Consider the following 20,995-nt stretch of genomic DNA (forward strand, 5'->3'; position numbering starts at 1 on the left):
TTTTGCTGGCTCGATATTTTACAGGGGTACTTAAAGGTTTCCTGGGTGATGGCATGCGGGTTCTCCTACGCATTACGGCTAGTCTTTTCAGCATCCAGGTCTCCACTCCCATTTCATGATCAAATCTGCAACCTTATCAAAATAAATACAGCCATGACAAACTTGTCCTGTATGTGGTGCATCAGCTGTACTATTACATCAACCCGATGGTGTTGTCTTTAGACAAAATCCAGACTTACAGCTCATATAATTCTGAACATGTACCTGCATGTACCTGAAAATAAATTGCCATTATTAGTCCTTATAACCCCAGATTGGTAATTACCATTATCACACAATTACACCATCAGCATTTAAAGTATGTGTACAACCAAATGAACTAGATTATAGTTCTTTACCATCTACATGGGGGCTATTTTACACTTTGCATTTTGTTGTTGTTGACTGTGCCAGGACTTGGTGAGAGTCGACTTGTTACATTTAGGGTTTTTCCTATTTACTGCTGCTGTCAAATGGAAGTCTTGAAATGCAATGCTTGATAGTCTGAAACTTTTTTTAGGGTTTTTTTTTGTAAACCATTTACTCAGAAATTTCTGATAAAGAGAAACACTTTCACAATATCCTTGTTAAAAAGGAGAACATACTAGAATATATATATTTTTTATTTCAGAAATAATTACAGTGTCAAAATGTCCTGTATATTTAATGCTGAGACAAACAGTTGGCTGGTCAAAAATAATGCTTTTGTTCTGAAACCTGTATGAACACCGATATAAAACACAGGGTTTATGTACAGGCAAAAAAAAAAACAAAAAAAACATTTTGGTTTCTGTTAGACCCATAATCTGATTAGACAGAGCTAGACTTGACACCCAAGCTATATGGCTGGTTGTTTACACCAGGACCTCTATCCAAATCTGTGTATTCACAAATGGAGCAGCTAAACCAATGAACTGTGTTGCTGGCAAAACCACCAGCATGGAAAATGGACCGCTTGTTTTCAAAAGCCTGTGAAAAGGCAGGAAAAGTGTGTGTACATGTTTTGTGGTGGTGGGGGCAGGGTAGGAGTTTAGAAAAGAGACACCACACCCTCAGAAGCTGTGGAACACACAATGTAATGCGCTCCTTCTACCCTCTAAAACCAAACCAAAACCCTGACACCCCTCTATCCAAAGAGTAAATGAGATCATTATGAGACATGGAAGTTCAAAAACATCACCAGTTTGCTAAACAGGCTTAAAGTAAACCAGTTTGGGACTGGGTACTAGAAAAGCCCAAATGACCAGCTGTTCAGTGAAGAACTGTTCAAAACTGAATGACAAGTAATACTACAAGTGTTGCAGCTTCTTGGCACCAACAAGATGTAAAAAAAAAAAATAATAATAATAATAAAAAAAAATTTAAAATGCTGAGAAACTAAAGCTGCTTGAACATGAAGAATTTAGACAATCCCACAGTCCTCACAAAGTGGCATTTGTGCCACCCCAGCCTTTACTGTACAAGCTGTGTTTCTCAGATTTTGGGGGGGGGGGGGGGGGGGGATTTTTTTTTTTTGCTTTCTTCTTTAATTTTTTAATTATTTTGCTTCATATATGCATTATACATGCAAACTGTTGCGAAAAACAAAGCATAACCATTGTAGCAAAGCAGATTAAGCCCCACCCACAACCAGAAACCTCAAAAAACAAATCAAACACAACTAGAACCAAAACTATCCTCTGAGGAAGAGAAGGAAGGAAAGTAGCACCCTCCCCCTCTGTGTACCCCCCGCCTCCTCCGCTGGGCTGAGTGGTGCTGGCTGTGTAGAGGATGGGCAGACGACTGGGTTCCAGGGCGGCATCAAAGACAGTGAGGCAGGGCATGCAGATCTGTCGTCCCTCTTAGTTTTTAACAATGCCTCCATCACCCTCGCTCACAAACCGCTTTCGCCCTCTAGTGGACAAAAATTTGCCCATAAACATACACGTGTATTTGTGAAGACCACTTCCAGTAGGTTTGTATCTGTCAGAATACTTTGAGAAATGTAACGTCTTATGACCTTCACTTTTTTTTTTAAACTACTACATTACTACAAGGACTTCCACCACCCACTGGACTGTTTCATGCTCACACTGACAGCTGCAAGAAGATCTGAGATATTTTTTAATCCATAATCTAACAGTCAATCAAGATGTAATCGACTTCAAGCCTTCATGTAGCTCCATCACTGAACAGAAGGCAAGAGCTAAAACATCTTTAATATAGCTGGGGATGACCACCTAAGATGTTTTATTGATTTTCTTTAGCTATTTAGCTACATAGCCATTTTTAGCTAAAAAAAGAAACGTTTTGTTCTCTGCAATGGTCCATTCACGTAACAAATGTAACCTAAGTGAATGAAACCATTTTGTCATGATTTGGACATTGAGGGCTGACTAAATTAAGTCCCAGTCCATGAAAAGGCATAAGATGTCAAATTTCTCAAATCCTGTACCAGTTTAAAAATGTTTTACACATTATTTTTTAATTCATATTGTGAATTAATATGGGATGCCAACTTGACAGAGATCGCTGTCAATGTCAGACCTGGAGGGACAGGCATCTCTCAGCTGCGCAGTGATAACAGCCTCCTGGTAGCAAACATCCACAAACGCCTCCATGATGGAGTGGGCAAGAGGCACATCTAGGCAGATCTCAGGTAGCTCGTCATACACGCGCTGGAAACCCTGCAGCACCCACAAGTGGCCAGATTAGATACTGTAACACCACCATGAAGAGGTAAAAAAAAAAAAAAAAACACAGCTGGGTTTTCAGTGATTATGGCCCTAGTGCCACAGAACAATCATTACAGCAGGCACAAGCTAAATAATTAAATAAATCTCTATTTTTGAAGTGTTCTGAATGTTCAGATACAAATCAAAGCCATACGTGAGATATCAAGCACTTAAAAAAAAAAAAAAGACTGAAAAATAAAATGCAAAAATTACTATTACTATAAAACAATAGATACTAGAGAAATACTACAATCAGGCAATACTATTCGGTTAAGATATTTGTTAAATCACCAATAAAAAAAGTGTAAAATCAGTTATTTAAATATTACATATTTAAATTTGTGCACTCTCGAACACTGCTGAACTTGAACAAATTACCACATATCAAGTTAAACATTACTGTCTGATCCTATTGAAGTGCACCATAACCAAAAATTGATATGTTGCACCTTCGGTACAGTCAGTGAGCTGACCAGAGTATAAACATGATGGCAGAAGTGGGCTTCAACAAGTTAATTTACTTAACAGCCTACAAGGTACATATATAATGTGCATATTTGTTGGAGATAAGAGGAATACTGCAGTACTCAGTCAGTGCAAATGATGATCTACAAACGATCACAAAGCAAAGACCCATTTTAGAGACACTGAGCTAGAGTAATTGTAGGTGCAAATGGACACTGGCACATTCATTTAATGCATTTGGCAGACGCTCTCATCTAGAGCAACTTACAATTTTCAATCGTCTTACAGAAGGTAGGCAAGCATAGTGTTAGGAACCTTGCCCAAGGGTTCTTAGTATAGTGCAGAGCACTTGCCCAGACAGAGATAGCGTTGTTACCCCCTACACTATACCAACCACTTTTATACTTCATACTCAGTAACACTACTGGCACTGATGGGTCCACTGCTCACATGTAGCTTAAGGGTGTCGTTTCAGTCCTTGTGCTGTCTCTTCTCCATCCTCTTATGTCCTCTTTTTGTGCAAACCAAGCTGAACCCATGGAACAGAAGTGGTCAGAGGATGGAGTAGAAGTGACCTACAAGCACCATTAGAAACCACGCAAATGCAGCTAAACAACTATGTCAGTTAATCGGACCACCTAAGTATATATTTTTTTAATTTGAGATTAGGCTATGCACCTCTATGTTGTACATACAAGTAGACATGTGACGATGTTCTTTTGGCTGATCTAGTCACCTATCTTGGAAGGAAGGAAGGAAGGAAGGAATTTATATATATATATATATATATATATATATATATATATATATATATATATATATATATATATATATATATATATATATATGCGCATTCCAGTGCCCACAGTGGGTAATAATGCACTTCACTTACTCTGTTACATCTACTTTAAAAGTAACTTTCTGACCAAATAGTATTAAGAGTCAATTTAAAAGAGGGTACTGTAAACTCTTACTCAAGCAATTTACAAGGCCAAAGACACTCATCTGCGTGCCTTCCGTTATATATTAAAATATCAGCGTGAGCCTAAAGTGGAGCCCTCTGCTTTTAAATGGTGCATTATACCATCTATGAAATGTAGCTGTATCCTTATCTTTAAGGCTCACATGTGTACATAAATCAGTGCCCTCTCCTAATGTGCATTATTAATATGAAACAGAGTTGTAATCCAACATAAAGGATATTCCAATAGAAAAACAATGGCTAATTTGCTACAGCAGCTGAACCAAGTCATGGCAGCCAGCAATACATGCTCCATGAGGATTCATTCTTTGTAGAGAAAATGTTTTCTGCCATTATAAAGATTACAGTTTGTTACCAATTTTATATATTGAGATTTCTTTCTACCAGCTGCGTGCAGTCATGTTTAGCTATGCAATGTGGCTAGCTACACTAGTTAGTTAGCTAGCTAGCTAACGATGACCCATATAGCAAGCCAGTGCCATTAGCCAGTCACCCAATAGGAATGTAAAGATCATGAAAATATCTAGGTACTTTTGGCGAGAGCTCCAGAGTATTCCTGTAAATTATGCTAATCACAAATCCAGTATGATGATTGTTACACTCATAACATACTTCTTAAGTGATCATTTAAATGTCTACCCCATGCTGCAAAGAGCAGGGGGGGGGTCCCCCACGCTCCAGAGTGGAGGTCCGAGTCCACCCCCCACCCCCCACAGTAGAGGTCTGAGCCCCCCCGCCCCCTCGCTCTAGAGTGGCCTCAAGAATATCTGCACATGCCTCCCACCCTAGACATCATTTCAGAAGCTGTTCTCTGGAAAATGTTTATTTTAATATTTACACAACTGCACCTTACATGTCACAATCTTAAATTCACTCTGTATTCAGAGATGTATATACTGCAAATCGTGTTTTTGGGGGGTTTTTTTTACCTGCCACCTCGTACATGTAACCCCAATGTTACTATGCACTGTAAAATGCAGGATTATGTTGTGGCCCGGTTGCCTTGCGTTTTTATTCCACAGTTGTCAGTATTGTCAGTGTACTTGTGTCCTGCTGATGCTGTACTCTGTTGAGCAGTTTCCACCATACCAAAGCCAATTCCTGTACCTGACAAGTCATGTTGCATGAAGGCGATTGTGAAGTTCGTTTACCCTGTTCATCTGGTCCAGAGTGATGAGGCCTGATTTCCAAAAGGCCTGCAGAAGCTTCACCATCATCTGAATGGCTGTCTCCCCATTAGACTCCAACACCATAACAATAGCCTACAGCAAGACACAAATTATCATTTAGAAACCAAGTTTGCATTATCACATTATCTATAAATGAAAACAGAAAACCATAACTATAGGGCTCATCTGTTGCATATTGCATATATTCATTATTTTAATAAACACATTCTCCTGACATTTGCTCACACAGGTTTTTTTTTATAATTACGAATGTACCAAACTTGAATTATGGTGAAATGTGTAATGCAATGAATAATTTTCTAAAGAATCCAAATTGAAATCAAGCCATAGTGTGGCCGGAAGCTCACAGGCCTGGTATTGCATAAAAAAACAGAGCAGAGCAAATGAAGCATGTGTGTGGGGCGGGGGGCATCAGGATGTGCAGGTACCTCATAGACGAGCTCATGGTGGAAATGTGGCACTTCAAGGTCCCGCAAACAGTGCTCCGCCTCCGACAGCTCACCTGAGACAAGGTACTCCTTCAGCAACAGGTTCATCTGTCACACACAAACCCACAGAGACAGTTTAAAATCTCTACATTTTCTGTCCATCTGTACTTCAGATTTTTTAAAAAAAATAAAATAAAATTTTAAAGAATCACACTTCCATACAATACTCAACTGCTCCCCCTACTGGAGAGCACAAGGAACATGTAAACAGTTTTGGCGGGTGGACATTCAAGAATAAAAACGTATACAAGTTACCCGTTCGGTATCTGCACTGGGCTGTGCCCCACAGAGTTTTAACTGCAGTTTCTCTGGCTCTAAAGATAACTAAGAAGCTTTAAGAAACTACAAAAGCATTTTGTTAAGGGCTGGTCTGGAAGCATTTGATCATGTGATTGCTCCTGGGATGCCTCACCCACCAGTTCTGTTTGCAAAAAGGTGGAGGTGCATACATTCAGAAAAGGAGAAAGAAAGAAACAATGCAGGAAATGCGTTCTCCTACCAGGAGATAAGGGTGGATCCGGAGCTTTTTTAATCAGGGTCCAACACTGCTCTCCTAGTTCTGTAATGGCTATTCCAGGCCCATACACACTACATATGCACAAGCGTTTCATTTGACATGAAGTAGTCAGGATACACTCAGACACTACATCAGAATAAACATCAAACTTGCAGATCTACATTGCACTTGTAGTTTGAATGTGTTGCCATGAACAGTTAACTGCTCTAGACTTCACTCATCCTCCAAACCTTCATCAGCAATCAGTTTCTGACCACAGAACCTCTCCTGAGTACATATTTCAGTGACAGACCACTCTAAACCTGTACCACTGAGTATCCTGCGTTGCTCCGCTCCCAATGGTTTATCCCATAAATGATGTTAGTGATTCTGTGGTCAGAAACAATGAACGGGGTAAAGAGCAGAGTGCATAGCCACAAATGAGCCATTGTGTAATATAGTATGTATAACGTGCTTATTAAAGTGTACCTATAAAAGATGTACCCACTAAAGCGACCAGTGACTGTAGATAAACAAGGTAGGTGTTTCTAAAACAGACTGGTGAGTGTATATAGATCAGCAATGGATGATCAGCACATAACGGTCCAAATGCATATGGTATTTATACAGGAGACTTGTTTCCATACCTCTTTAATAAGATGCTTAACAGGCCTCTGTCCACCACCCACTCCCCACACGTTATCCAGCCGTACCATCTCTCTCTTCATGGACAGCAGCACGGACGCTCGATCTAAAGCAGCTCTGAAGACACACAGACCCAGAGAGAAGAGAGAACATGTGTCAGATATAAAAATCTATGGCTTGGTTTCCTGGACAGCTGAGGTAATAAAATCTCCCAGTCAAATGACCACCACTGCTATGTCAGTTATGTTCAGTGATGGGAGCTACTCCCTGTTGAAATGACAAGCACTTAAAAGAGCTCCTGGTGTAGTTTGAACGCAGAATCACGTTTGGCTCCAAGTGAGACCAATCCCAGAATGCACCTGGCATGGTCACAGTCCACTTTGCCTTTGTAGCGGTTGAGAAAATTCATGGGCAGCGCGTGGTCGGCGATGGCTCGTGCAATAAACTGCCCGAGCATCTGGAGAACAGGGAAAGAGGCGGTGAGCAAACAGAGGATACAAACATCATCGGCTTCCACATGCCGTATGGGTGAGAGTTCCCACATCTGTCAATTACATGAATATACTGAAATAAATTATCAAGTTATTTGACTATAATCATTTATCAGGGCTAATAACCAAAGTGTAATTCTAAATGCATAATTAAATATTTAAGTAAAAAAAAAAAAAATTGTTGCCTTATATTGCTTGTGGTGTGCATGAGCAAATTCTTTGCGGGATTTATTTAATCCCTCACATCATAATCCAGCAAGAGTTTGTACTGCTGCCTCACTCCTCCTCATCGCATCTATTAATGTTCTTGTATCACCATTTTATACATTTGAGCTTTGCTTAGGGCACACACTGCTTGGATGCCATTTTCACCTGTGGAGCCTCAGGTGTGTCGAGGATGAGATCCGGCAGCTCCTGAAGTGTCTTGTGGAAGGCACGGGCCATGTCACTTTCAGTCAGCACCTTCCCAATCAGGTCCGACAGCAGGCGGGACGTGAGCTCCCGGTGGCTAGCTTTGCCCTCCAGAGACAAAGACAGCGCCAGGGAGGAGAACTCGTACTTCCGGGGGCCCAGGTTCAGCTCCTTCAGCAGCATCTGCGGAAGGCGAGACGCACCGAAGCAGGGAGGGAAACGCACACTCATCACAGCGGGTTACTACCACCACATTCCCATGCAGGCAGACATTTACGACTGAATCTCTTCTCAGAAGACGTTTCTTGTAACGCACACCGTCCCGGCCGAGGGTACCGAAGCTCACCTCGACTTCTCTGGTGTCTCCATGTTCAAAGTACTCCTGCACAATGGGGTTCACCGCCTTCTCCAGCTCTCCCTCTTCTAGCTCAGGGACTACTGTTGCATAAATAGTGTCTCCCTACACACATTTGCACACACACACCAGCCAGCAATAAACAAGGTCTCCTTGCACAAACACATGAACATGAATCACCAACGCATAATGTGACTGCTAGTCTACACCCAAATAACCCATTAGGAGTTAGAAATGGGGGGAGCTGGTAGTGCTATGGTTTAGTGGAAAAATGTTACAGTTTAGTGGGTGGGCACAACGGCTTCGGCTGGGCAAACTCCAGGGGACTGGACACGGTTTCAAAACCATTGTTCTGACAACCACTTAAGACTTGAACGTAAACTCTAACTGCAGAGGGAACAAGCGTTACTGGAACTTTACATTTTTCAACGTCAACACTGACTCAGTTTCCTGTTTTTCTTCCTTCTCTCTGAATTAGTCACATCAGTGCACACGTGTGTACCATTAACCTCTCATGTTATAAAATACACAAAACTTTCACTCTCAGAACACCAAAGAAACACTATTTGTTTATTGAAATGAGTCTTAGAAGAAAGAGGGGCTGTTTGTTAAAACATATGACCAGCAGACACTAGCCACCGCAGTCGGGTGATCCTTCCTGCCGCCACACACCTGAGCAGACTCATCGTAGTTTGGGTCTTTGGAATCTGGCTCCTCCATCTCATACACCATCCCTGCAGCTCCCCAAACCCCCTTACCCCCTGCTCCACCTGCACACAGCAGCGCACACAGACAATGCATGAGCCTGCCCCCAAAAACCCACACAGCCTTCCTAGATACACACCCATGATGATATATACAGAAACGCATCAGGTGATCAAGTTGTCATTTGTATGATGGCAAAATCGAAAAACACCCAAGACTCCCATGCAAAAGTGCCCATCACTGCCACATTACTGCAGAATGACTACTTATTAAGAACACTACTTATTAATACAAACGTTACTACACACATCATGACTATTCATGCCACAGTAGTACAAATTGCTACAAAAGCAGAGTTGGCAGCTCCCTGCTGCGGTGCAGCAGTGCATGCGTGAAGCCCCTCAGAAACAGAGCCCTGCTACCAGTCTTCACAGGCCTTCTCAGCACCAACTCACCCTTCTTGGGCAGGCCACGGCCCTTGCCAGTGCGGGACTTGCGGTCATTGCTGTGGGTCTTGCCCTTGGGGCTGTGGGGGTCAGTACCCGGCTCCCCAGACAACGGTTCAGACAGAGAGTCTCGCGTGGAGTCGCGAGACGAAGACTTGCGCAGACGACGCTTGGCTTTGGCCTTCAGCCGGGCCTCATGGAGAGCTTTCTCCTGTGGAGTCCAGTTCCCATTTGCCTCAGCCTCGTTCAGATCGTCATACAGACCCTCATCTGCCCCCTGCTCTTTCTCAAGGGAGAAAACACCTGGGGGGGGAGAAACACACACAAACAGTCGTTTACTGAAGGGATGTGGAATGTGATAGAGGGACGTGAGGAACTGTGAAATGTGAACACCACATTACGAGTCTCCTGTATTTAAAGAGATTTGCATCTACTGCACACAAATGTGTGGCCTGAACTTTAAGAACAGGAATGACGGTCAGCATGCCTGACTCAAAGGACTGCAGTCACAGGGTTGCCAGGTTAACACAATCATTTGGTTTTATCCATTTTAATGCTACAACATGAAAGGTTTAAGTGCATGATTTCAGATTCAAAAAGTCAAATGTGATATTAAAAAGGTAATCATGTTATGTAACCTTTGTTCAAATAAACATACATGAAAAAGTTTGACTACACCGAGTTCTCCTTTTTTCAAAATGAGATGCATCTTGGTGTTTGGATCTTTTGTAGTTTCAAAAATTCTCACTTGTCCTATTTAAATTTGCAATGGAAAACCTCAAAGTAATGAGACGTTTCTCAGTCCTAAACCTAGCTGTATTAGGACAGTTTATAAAAGGATGGGAGACAATTTTTTCCAGCAAAGGCAAAAACACAGAAACAACAGCAAGTCCTTGGTTATATCAGAGTTGGTGTGTTAAACAGAGAAATCTAGGAACAGCATGTGTGGCATGTGGTTATTTCCACAAGAACCTGAATGGCAAGATCTTCAAGGCCCTATTAAAATGCAACACAAAACATATGTACATGCACACCCATCAGCAACATAGAGGGACCAGGTCTAGTGTCAATGTTTCAGGTTGTATAGAATATTTAAAGCTAACTGCAAGTGCTGTAGTACATTTGGAGAACATACAAGAAAATGTCTGAATAAAATTAAAGAACAGAGCAGAAAAAAAACAGGTGTGTAGTTATGCTATTGATATGCTTAAGTGAGGCTTAATTTCTTTCATATGCGTCATGGGCAGGATTTTCTACTGCGCCAAGAAAGTGTAAAAATGTCCACCTAAGCAATGCATTTCTATAAAAAAAAAAAAAAAAAAAAAAAAAAAAAGTGTGTAATATTTAGGGGGCTCCATTAGCCCAAATGGAATACAGTATACAAAACCATATACTCATTAGTGTATAATCACCTGCAACTACAAATTAGTCCTTCATATCTACGTAGGGAGCAGGTCGTCTTCCACCAGTCACCTCAAAAGGTGCAACTTTCTGCCCCATGTCAAATATTGAAAAATCTCATTGCTACCATTATTTAGATTTTATATTTATGTGCAAAAACTACCATTTATCTTAGTATTAACCCCCCCCCCCGCCAAAAAAAACCAAAAAAAAACAAAAACAAACAAACACACACAAAACGGTGGGATTACAGAGGTGAACTGATGAGTTACTGTCAAAGTGTAACGTAAGGCCTTTTTTTTTTTAAGAACACTATGGCTGTTTTTAAGCCCCTGTAATGTTACTGGGTAATCTATTCAGTCTCACTCTGCACATGGAGAAAAATATATCCTGCCAATGTTCTCACAATCAACCTTAACATGTAGAATGAAATAGCCTTCACCTTTACTTTGCTAGAGAGCTACCTAGCAGCTATGTATCGTCAGCAGTGAAACATGTCACAATACTGGCTTTTACATACAACCTATAACTTAGTTATTTGGTCTGTAAAACTAAGTACAATTTCTAAACATCCATCTAAAATAACCTCTTCACTTAACATATGGGTACTTGATGCGGCTGTAGCCAATTACATCATTTTGGATGCAGCTTGGCACCTGACAGCCAACTTATGTTCTACTTCTACATGCTTGGAAGGGGAGGGGCTATTCAGTTGGATGCGTTGTGCAACCACACTGCTAGATACCACTAATCTTACACACTGCCCCTTTAAGTTGGACGTATGACTATGTACATACACGCCAACTCCCACCTGTCTTCAGTTGAACACAAGATATGGGCATTGAATCAGTATAAAGACCAGATTCTACTTTCACATGGTAGCTCAGTCAGGTTCAAAATAAACAAATGTTGCTTTGAGCCGCATTTCAGAGTCGCCGCTTACGATGATGCAACTGTGAAGATCCAGTTAACTTCTAACCGTCGCCCCGGTAAAACCATGGTGATCTGCACCAGAGTGCTCGAATTCAGTATGGGCAGTCTGGGCATCACTGAACACCTGTCTCAATCCCATGCGCCCGATAAGATGTGATAAGGCACTGGAGATACAGGGTGTGTGCCAATCACACTGCCTCATTCCAGTCAGCCCCCACTCAGCCAACACCATCCACCTCACAGTTCCCCACTTCCCATCAGCCCTCAGCACAACCTTTGTCCCAGGACCTGTGGGGGGGGGGGGGGGGGGGGGGGGGGTCCTGAGCAGAAGTGCTGACTGGAGAATTTCTCACCGTCTGTCTGTCTGCCTGCCGGTCCCGCCACCCCACTCCCACAGGCTATCTACATAAGACTATGCAGACCTGGCAGTAAAGTAATGGCCATAGAGGTGTCACCCTTGGGCCAGAGTTGACAGTGATCTGCCTGCTACTGTGAGGCATAAACAGCTACAGCAAATGTTTAAGAGCTGCTGCCTCACAGTACAGAAACAGAAGACGGCACTGTTCTCAAATAAGGACAAGAGAACATCAGGAGGCAAGACTAAGGATGATGATGATGATGATTTGGGGCAATGTTCAGCTAAAGGCCTCTGAGATACTCTCACTGCATGCATACGAGAACAAAAATCACTGCATTGAGACCAGCATTACAAAAGCCATCATGTCAAAGGCCAGTGATTACTGTGGTGATACCATTTACAAGGGCAGAGTCCTGAAGTTTGCTCTTGGAATATCCAGAATATCTGGTCATATTCCCCTACTTTCCAGCATTCCAAAACAGTGCAAGCATCAGATGGGGGTTGATGTTTGGTGTGGTACACAATGTGACTCCGCCCAAGTGCAGTGCCTGGCCTTTTAATGTCTATGTTAGAAACAACAAAAAATGCATTTACTCAAGGGCCAGCCCTACCCATACAACATGTCAAAACCAGTGTAGGTTTTTTCTTATTCAAATGGGACTTGGACATGTCGGTAAGAAATCTGAGTGTGTAAGTAATCTGGAAATTAAAATCTGGGTAAATTAGTACCAAGAGCTCCAAAGTTACTAAACATTTTAAAGGTGCAGCAAAGCAGAACAGTGCAAGTGCTCAAGGAAACACACACTTGCTCATGCACATATAAAAGGAACTGTATAAACAACTCCCAGTCACGAGACACAGGAAGTGCCCCTTGCCTGTGATTTAACCTACAGGTGTAAGTTCTCCTTGCCAAGTCTCTCCACTGACTTTAGCAGACTTGGACCTAAAAAACAAGCTATATAAATAAAATGCTGCATCAGCATCTTAATGAGAGCAGTAAAACAAACAAACAACCAACACTGTAAACCTGCAACATGAACAGCAGAGTAAAGCTAAACACCAACTTCTGTATGTGTATGATCACAAGTCAGCTGCACTGCACATGTGCTGTAGACATAAACATGGTCTGCATGCAGACTGGTTTAAATCGGACTGTGGCTAAAAAAAACAAACAGAATTTTTTCCCCCTTCCTGAAATCATTCTCAGCTTTAGACACTGACCACGAGAGTTCCCATCTGCACTGTGCCATGTGTGATTATACAACACCAACTACACAGCCTCCACAAAAACAGCCCTGATGAACTTCTTTTCATGCCATGCGCCAAACTCCAACTGAAATTCAGGAACTTGTTTCTCCTAACATTATGGAGAACTACGGGGGTCTCGTCATCCTGCTTCGATTGTCTACTAGGAAAAAAGTAAACAGCAAGACTGTACACAGGTCTGTCTACAGTTCAGAGAGAGAGAGAGAGAGAGAGAGAGAGAGAGGAGAGAAAGAACGAACGAACATGTTTAGTTATGTAACATTACGAATGTCAGGGTTGGGTTACGCAACACCAGTACAACCAATGTGAAAGGTTTGTTGATCTATGAAGCCACAGCAAACAACTCCCACAGTAATTAAATAAATAAATGATTCTCCCAGAATGCCTCAGTGTGGCAGGTGTATGGTAGGACAAGATCAAGCCTATTTTTTCAAGAAAACATTTTTGCTTTGATCCTTCATCAAAGGTTTGCAGTTGTCTTCTTAAACTAGTCAACAGGTCTATAAAAGGCTAAAACACTAACTGTGATTTAAAAAGTGGAACAGGGTTTCAAACATTATATTTGGCATCTCTACATCACCCACAAGGTATATGTGGGAGAGGTGCCCAAATACTGAACAGCCAGAGGAGGTCAGGTCTTTACCCCATAAACAGACATCCTCCAACAATATAGAGAAACTAATATATGTGGGTCATGCCACCAGCAGAACTCAGCATCTCCACCATGCTCCAACACACACACACACACACACACACACACACACACACACACACACACACACACAGTACAGCGTGTGCATAAGTGTGTCTTTGATAATCCTTATCAAACACAGAGCACAAAGCTGCAGTAAGGCAAGGAGAACATGAGGTTACAAGGCTGGGTGTGGCTCACCACTGGCTCAACTGTCAGAAACTGGAGAGCAGACACTCATCTCAGCACAGTTAACCAAAAGGGTAACAAGCCCATGCCTTTGCCCGCCAGTGCACTTTAAAGGGATTTAAGGAAAAGAGCAGCTGCAAAACAGGGCTGTGCTGCGTTCAGCAGGTCCATGCAAAAACTAATCTCAAAGATATAATTTCTTTGGTAATCAGCAACATCCAAGGCAATCCACATCGATTACAATAATTAACTAACCGGGTGATAACGGCACATGTTTAATAAAAAGGTTCCCAACTCAGAAGCGCTAGACAGACCACATCGCGATTACACCTTTTTTTCTTTACGTAACTCCATAGCCAGTACAGAACAGGTTATGTAAGGCCTTATGAGTGGTCAGTGGGGTGAGATGCACAACGCTACTCGAGCTTGTGATGGATCTTAAGTGCATGTAATTAATGCACATACATACACTCTAACTGAAAACGCAATAAGATTTTTTGAACCGGCACACAGTGTGAAAAAAAACGGTCTGTGCAACTACCTAACCCATAATCTATTAAGCGTTTTAGACGCATTTAATCAGTCGTAAAAGAATAAACTCCGGACAAAGGCCGTGCGATTGTTAAGCGCCATGTCCTTATTTCTGATACGTTTCAGAGACGCTAGGATATGCGCGAGGGGGCGTGGTGCACAAACAGGAATCTGCATCACATTGACACAAAGACGTTTACCACGGCAATATCGCACTATAGGACTGGGTTTATGCAAGTGTGCCAGTAATGAATGTAGTTTATTTACGCGCTTAGATTAAAACATACCACGTACGAACCACAAATCTATCTAGGTAATTAGTGTCGACCGCGAACAAAGGCACCAGGCTGCCCAGCTATCGTGAGCTTGGTTAGCTTGCTCGTGTCGTTATAGTTCACATCTAAAATGTCATTATATTCGCTACCTTTAATTTGCAAAATTAAGTAAAAAAAAACTGGTGCTGGCTACCTAGCTACACATTCCGCCTACAAAATCCACCCTGCAGCTAAAGCTGTACAACTTCGCAGGGAAGGCTTAGCACAGCCAGCTATATGAACGTGCTCTTACACGTGCAACTTTACCCGCACAAACCGAAACAACGAATATTTATCTAGCCAATAATATTATATTTACGTCAAAGCACACGGTCACCCCCCACCCCCCCCACCCCCCCACCCTTCAAAACAAGCCCACCCTCATTACTAAGGCTGGCTTAGCTACGTAGTTTTGCAGCTGTCCTCGTCTCAATGGCTGCGCGCGAGCACATGGTGGAGTGAAGCTGCAACTGCATGCACTTCACCCCCCCCCCCCCCCCCCCCAAATAAAAAACAATAGCAGGACAGACAAATCCGCAATACCTAAAGCTAATCTGTTATTTTGCACCGATTATTTTTAATGCACATGCACGTTCACCGTCGGTCTGAGGAGCGGAGGTCCACGACTCCACTTCAGTCGCCATTGCACGCGTTACGGTGGGCGGCTCGCGGGCTAAGTCAGCACTTGGGTCGTCGTCTTCTCGTCGTTTACACTGATGCCTGCTGTCATGAAAACAAAATCACAAGCGCCGTAACGCGTCAAACATGCCATGCGGCTACATGCTACAGTTCTGAGATGTCTTAGCTCATCCATACACACTACAGCTCTTCGTCCAGCTAAGAAAATGTTTTCTGTAAGTCACAAACTTGCATTCTCGCCTCTTAAACTGACTGCTAGCTGCTAGCTTATTAGCTCACCACTTGAGAACCTTGAAGCGTGTTCGCTGTAACTTGCTTTTGTGTTGAAATGTAGAGAGAAAAAAACCGAAAACAGGCATATAATTTCTTGAAAAGATAAATGCGAATCCGATTGCTAATAAGTAGTCTTTAAAAGGGCAGAAAAAATATTGCAATGCAACGCGCACGCTGCAAGTGTGTGCTGCGATGTGGACTGTTTTTAACTTTCCAAAGCATACAAAACGTCACGAGTGATGGACGACGTTGAGGATTGGCAAGCGAGGGGGCGGGATAACGCGGTCTTAACCTATCAGAGATATGTATTACAAATAATCAAAGATATTTAAATATCACGTACTCGGACTCTGAATCTGTGGTATTAAATAACAAGCGATTTACATAAACCCAGGTAACGTGCGTTGATCGTCAACGTGGAGCTACTGGTCATTTGTTGGTTTATATTGCCAGGCTGTTGCAAAACCAACCAACCAACGTGACTGGCTATTTTTATGGTTGTATGTATACGTTTTACCTTGTGAAATAACTGTTGTGCTTATTATTTAATTCATTCATTCATTCATTCATTTAGTTATGCAGTATATTGATGTATTATCAAACAAGATATAGAGAGTACTATTTATATTGATACGCGGTAATGTGTTAAATTTCAGCAGTGCACAAATCTAAATATACATAAATATAAATCTGATTTTACTCTTTTGACTGTTGATTTGATCAAAATAGTTTAATAGTATTTTCTGAGTAGACTGACATCTTAAACTCTGTCTTTGCATTTTATTTTGATCACAGTCGGTTTTAATTAAAGTGCCTTTGACATCTCACAAGTGGGTTTGACCTGTAACCTGAACATTTAGATCACTTCAAAAATACAGAGAGATGCATTTTTGGTCCATGTCACCCAGCACTACGTTAGTGTTTGCCTGCTGTAATGATTGCTCTCTGGCACTAGGGGGCATATGTACAACTATTTACTGAAAACCCGGCTGTGTTGTGTATGCAGAATTTTCACCTCTGCATGGTGCTGTTGCAGTATCTAATCTGGCCACATGTGGGTACTGCAGGGCATCATCTGGGTTTCGAACCCATAAACTTAGTGCTGTTTCCTAGATACACATTAATGCTTCGCCAGACCAATATGGATTCTAAATTGGGACTCCTGGATTAATAAGAATATACTCATAATTTTTTTCGGTGCCAAAAAGAACCAGAGAATATAATTTTTTAGTCAAGTAAATGTTATTTTATTGTAAGTGAAGCCTCTAGAAAGTCTGATACAAAAGCCAACAAGGAAAAAAAAATAAAATAAACGGGAAAGGGAAGGTGGTAACCAAACGATATATACACAAAGATGGCATTAAATTTAAATGAACAGCACTAAACAATTACATTTTAAACTAAATAAAGTCTTCAGAGGCACATGGCATTCTGGGAGTTGTAGTCCCAGTGAAGACAGTGAGCTGAGTGTTGAGTGTCTGGTTGAAACGCTCCACCAGGCCATTGCTCTGAGAATGGAGCAGAGTGGCTAGTTCTTCCAGACGTCCAGCCAGTTACAGACCTCGGCCAAGACATCAACTCAAAGTTACGTTCCTGGTTGCCGTGGAGCTCCTGCCAAACCATGTATGCCTCAGGCTCCTTGGTGAAGGAATCCATGGGCATAGTGATCCTTGGTGTTGGTCACTGGTCGCAGAAGGACATGCACTCTTGCATGTCCATGTGACAGCCTGGCCACTGTAATGGAATTTCGTGACATCACATCTCTCCAGTCTGGTTTTTGTCCCACCTGGAGCCATCCTCATGCCCAGGGGAGCTCAGCATCCTTATCCTGTGAGTGGATGAATTCCCCACATCTGCTCCCCTCTCAGCCGCCCCTGCTGTCTCTTCGAGATGTGCACAGTGCAGGCATTCTTTAGCGGTGCTTGCGCAGCGAGACAGGATATCGTTGTTACTGTGTAAACTTCCAACGTGGTGTCAGGTGGTGACGTGGGATTCCTGCAGCACTGTGATCCACTTTGCAACTTGACGCTCAGAGCCAAATCAGCAAGGTGTGATGAGTACACAGGACGAAAGGGTCCCCATGAAGGTGGAAATAATGCAACCCCATCATGACGGCAGAAAAGGCTCTCTCTCCATTTCACAGTAGTTACATTCTGGCTTACTCAAGCATGGGCTGTAGTATACAATAACTCTCAGTCCCATACTGTAACTGTGAGAGGTCAGCCCTGGCCTCTAAGTCCATGAAGAACTCACCAGCGGCCCCGGGTGGGAATACCAATACCAGTGTCTCCCATGCACAAAGAGCAGAAACATGGGCTCATCCTCCTCATCCCACTAGAATATGGTCTTCTTTGCCATGAGTCAGCATAGCAGTTTGACTATGTCGGCGAACCATGCACGAAACGCTGGTAATATCAAGACCAAAGCAGGAAGCTCCACAGCTGTCACTGTCTGCCAGCCAGGCTCTACTGCTGAGACTCACCACACTGTTTTCCTTGTCATCGTTCCCAACCACCCACCTCACTTTTTCTTCACATCCCACTTCTGACACCAATGTAACATTGGCACAGAGGAATTACCAGAGAATGCCATTTTCTACAAATGGAACAACTCTTATATTGCAGTTAAAACTTTTAGAAAGAGTCACACATAGTAAACAAGCGGAAGGGGACAATAAGGGCAAAAGGTAACCAAATGGTAAACACACTACAAATATGGCAGGAAATTTCCAAATGCTAATTAATAAAAGTCACATTTAACTGAATAAAAATGCACATACAACTGCAAATAAATAACACAATGAACAACATTACATTGTAAACTAAAGTCTGTGGAGAGGCGCGCAGCATCTCTCCCAATGGCCCACTCCCTGCAGTCCAGTGGTGGATGCCACATTGTGTAAATGTAAACTGATCAAAACAACTTTTAGAGAGGTTTTGATGCCAAGTGTTATGTTATACAGTGTTCTGTGCAAAGTGCTTTCTTCAACATTTGTAACAGGCTTACAAGCTACGTATTGTGTGCATGGACATGAGTGTGTTGTTGTAGCTTGCTGTGCAACTAGTTTCCTTTGCCTCATTTCTAGCCTGCACGTTTGTATTCTGTTTAAGATATTTGGATAGTAATGTGAGAGTACCTGCCTATAATTAATACTTAACTACTTTACTCTGTACAGTGTCACTATTTGCCCCTAAAGGAGAAGGCTATATGTTAATTTTCCACAAAATGTATGTTACATGTTATACAAATGCTATACAGTGTTCGATTGAGACTGCTGTAATGAGGGTTATACACTGAGCTTCACTGTGTGCTGTATTAAGGGCTTAGCTAAATGCTTTACTATTTGTCATACTGTTATATACTCAGGGGTACGCTCAATACTACACTGTGTGATATATGTGGAGTGCTGTTTTGAGAGCGAATACACCACATGAACCTGATGCTGTTGTGGTCTGTTGCCTGTGGGCATATGTGGTTGTTTAGTTTAGTGTGAAAAGCCTCTGTTTTAATAATGCTTAGAGAGAGGCGGGAGTCGTACATCTGAGCTCCTCCATAGTGCTTGGACTTGCATCCAAGATGATCATGGTTTATTCTCACCCCAAGACTGCAAAGGGTGGGGGGTGGGGGGGGTCAGTAAGACAGCTAAGGTCTGTTTAGGGTACGTTGGCATTAATAAGATAGTTAACGTAGTCGAAAATGTGAACAAATAAAGCTAATTTGGCTTATTTACAATTTACAAGATTCATATACATTATGAGACAATAAAAAGCATGTACCTAATAGTGTGGTAAATTTCAAGACATTTTTAGTGATTAAAATAAATTTTAGTATAGTCAGGATTAAAGTGAAAATTATTATACCACCTATGGCCAACTTCATTTGTGTTCTGCAATCCTATTTTTAGCCATGTGATGGAGCCAGAGATCCAAAAAATGCAGTTGTATTGCTCAGCAACACTCTTGGGTCACCAATGCTTTTCACAGTTCTGTTTCCCACACTGCATCATGGACACACAGGCCAGTTCTGTTTCCCCCCCCTCCCACTGTACACCAGTGGGCCAGCTCAATTCCTTATCAAACCCTTCATGGGCTGGAGCAGGTGTTCGAGAGCAGGGAAAACATGAGACCTCAGCTAAAAACTCCAGACCGTGTGAACCAAATCTTTCACTCGTGAAAGCTCAAAGTAAAACACTGTTTGAAAGGATAGTGAGTAAATTGAACAGTCCTCCAGAGGGAAAAACTCTAGTAGTGTTTAAAATGTCAAAATTAAAAGGAGTGTCCCACAGTGATGCTGAAAAACAAGGGTGTGGTTTTGTCCTGCAGTCTAAAGAGCACCAGCTGCAGTATATGTACTGGCTCTCAAAGAAGACACTGCACACCTACACACCAAGTAAACATTTTCTTCTCATTATGCTACAGACTATGGTGTCACCCATATTTGTTGAACAGTCCCATTACCTTCAATCTGCTCCAATGTCATGATCAATATCTCTGCAAATTAGCAGACATAACACTGGGAACCAGACTGCCAAGTTAATACAACTCTTTCTATTAGTATGTCCAGTTTTGATTCTGGATCCTCCTAACGTCTCTTCCTTATGCCACCCAGGGAGATACTCCTGCATCTCTTGCTTTTTCATTTTGTCATTTTAAACACTACAGGAGTTCTTCACTATCCTTTTAGTTTTACACCTGGATATCTGTAAAACAGTTTTAAGACAATGATGTTGTTAAAAGAACCATATAAATAAGATTGGAAAAAAATAGCTGTATGGATTTGCTGGTGAACTGTTGCCACCATCACTAGTATGCAGGATCCAAGGCCTGAACCAGTGAAAACACCTTCTGTTCTTCTTCCTGAGTTAGGTGTGGCACATCAGGTACTGATTGACTTTGAATGCATCACACACACAAACACTCCTCACACATACAGTTTTAAAGCAATGGTATATGAAATCGGAAGAAACAATAAAG

At 42.1% G+C, this 20,995-nt stretch overlaps 2 protein-coding genes across 7 annotated transcripts in view; one reads left to right on the plus strand and one right to left on the minus strand.

Moving 5' to 3' along the window:
- Positions 1-949, plus strand: part of LOC145660169 (uncharacterized) — a 283,557-nt gene extending 282,608 nt beyond the window's left edge. For all 4 annotated transcript variants that reach the window (XM_081724291.1, XM_081724292.1, XM_081724290.1 and 1 more), the window contains one exon: positions 25-949. The gene's annotated coding sequence lies outside the window, so the exon portion shown is untranslated. The remainder of the gene's footprint in view (positions 1-24) is intronic.
- Positions 645-16,247, minus strand: pdcd4a (programmed cell death 4a). Of its 3 annotated transcripts, none has more exons than XR_014126348.1 (12): positions 16,029-16,247; positions 15,709-15,833; positions 9,437-9,730; positions 8,949-9,046; positions 8,268-8,381; positions 7,883-8,104; positions 7,379-7,476; positions 7,022-7,136; positions 5,819-5,926; positions 5,352-5,462; positions 2,566-2,736; positions 645-1,932 (listed from the first exon to the last, which is right to left on the minus strand). XR_014126348.1 is itself a non-coding variant. In XM_027021003.3 (12 exons), exons 1-12 carry the CDS (start codon positions 16,106-16,108, stop codon positions 1,881-1,883), a joined length of 1,554 nt encoding a protein of 517 aa, XP_026876804.2. In that variant the 5' UTR covers positions 16,109-16,247; the 3' UTR covers positions 645-1,880. The 3 variants fall into 3 exon arrangements, 2 of the variants coding, with proteins under 2 accessions (XP_026876804.2, XP_026876803.2); XM_027021003.3 differs by having other exon boundaries at positions 2,566-2,705; positions 15,709-15,830; XM_027021002.3 differs by having other exon boundaries at positions 2,566-2,705; positions 16,029-16,246.
- Between the last annotated feature and the right edge of the window lie 4,748 nt (positions 16,248-20,995).

The sequence above is a fragment of the Electrophorus electricus genome, chromosome 12 (assembly GCF_041902795.1).
Source record: "Electrophorus electricus isolate QZ-2024a chromosome 12, ASM4190279v1, whole genome shotgun sequence".
In the NCBI taxonomy this organism is placed as follows: Eukaryota; Metazoa; Chordata; class Actinopteri; order Gymnotiformes; family Gymnotidae; genus Electrophorus; species Electrophorus electricus.

What these genes read in the sequence shown, in the direction of transcription:
- pdcd4a (XM_027021002.3), bottom strand. Translation starts at nt 16,108, where the DNA reads ATGCCTGTTTTCGGTTTTTTTCTCTCTACATTTCAACACAAAAGCAAG. An exon ending in GAGACACCAGAGAAGTCGAG is followed by an intron (nt 8,105 to 8,267) that starts GTGAGCTTCGGT and finishes CGCCTTCCGCAG; the next exon opens with ATGCTGCTGAAGGAGCTGAA. An exon ending in GTGGACTGTGACCATGCCAG is followed by an intron (nt 7,137 to 7,378) that starts GTGCATTCTGGG and finishes GTGTGTCTTCAG; the next exon opens with AGCTGCTTTAGATCGAGCGT.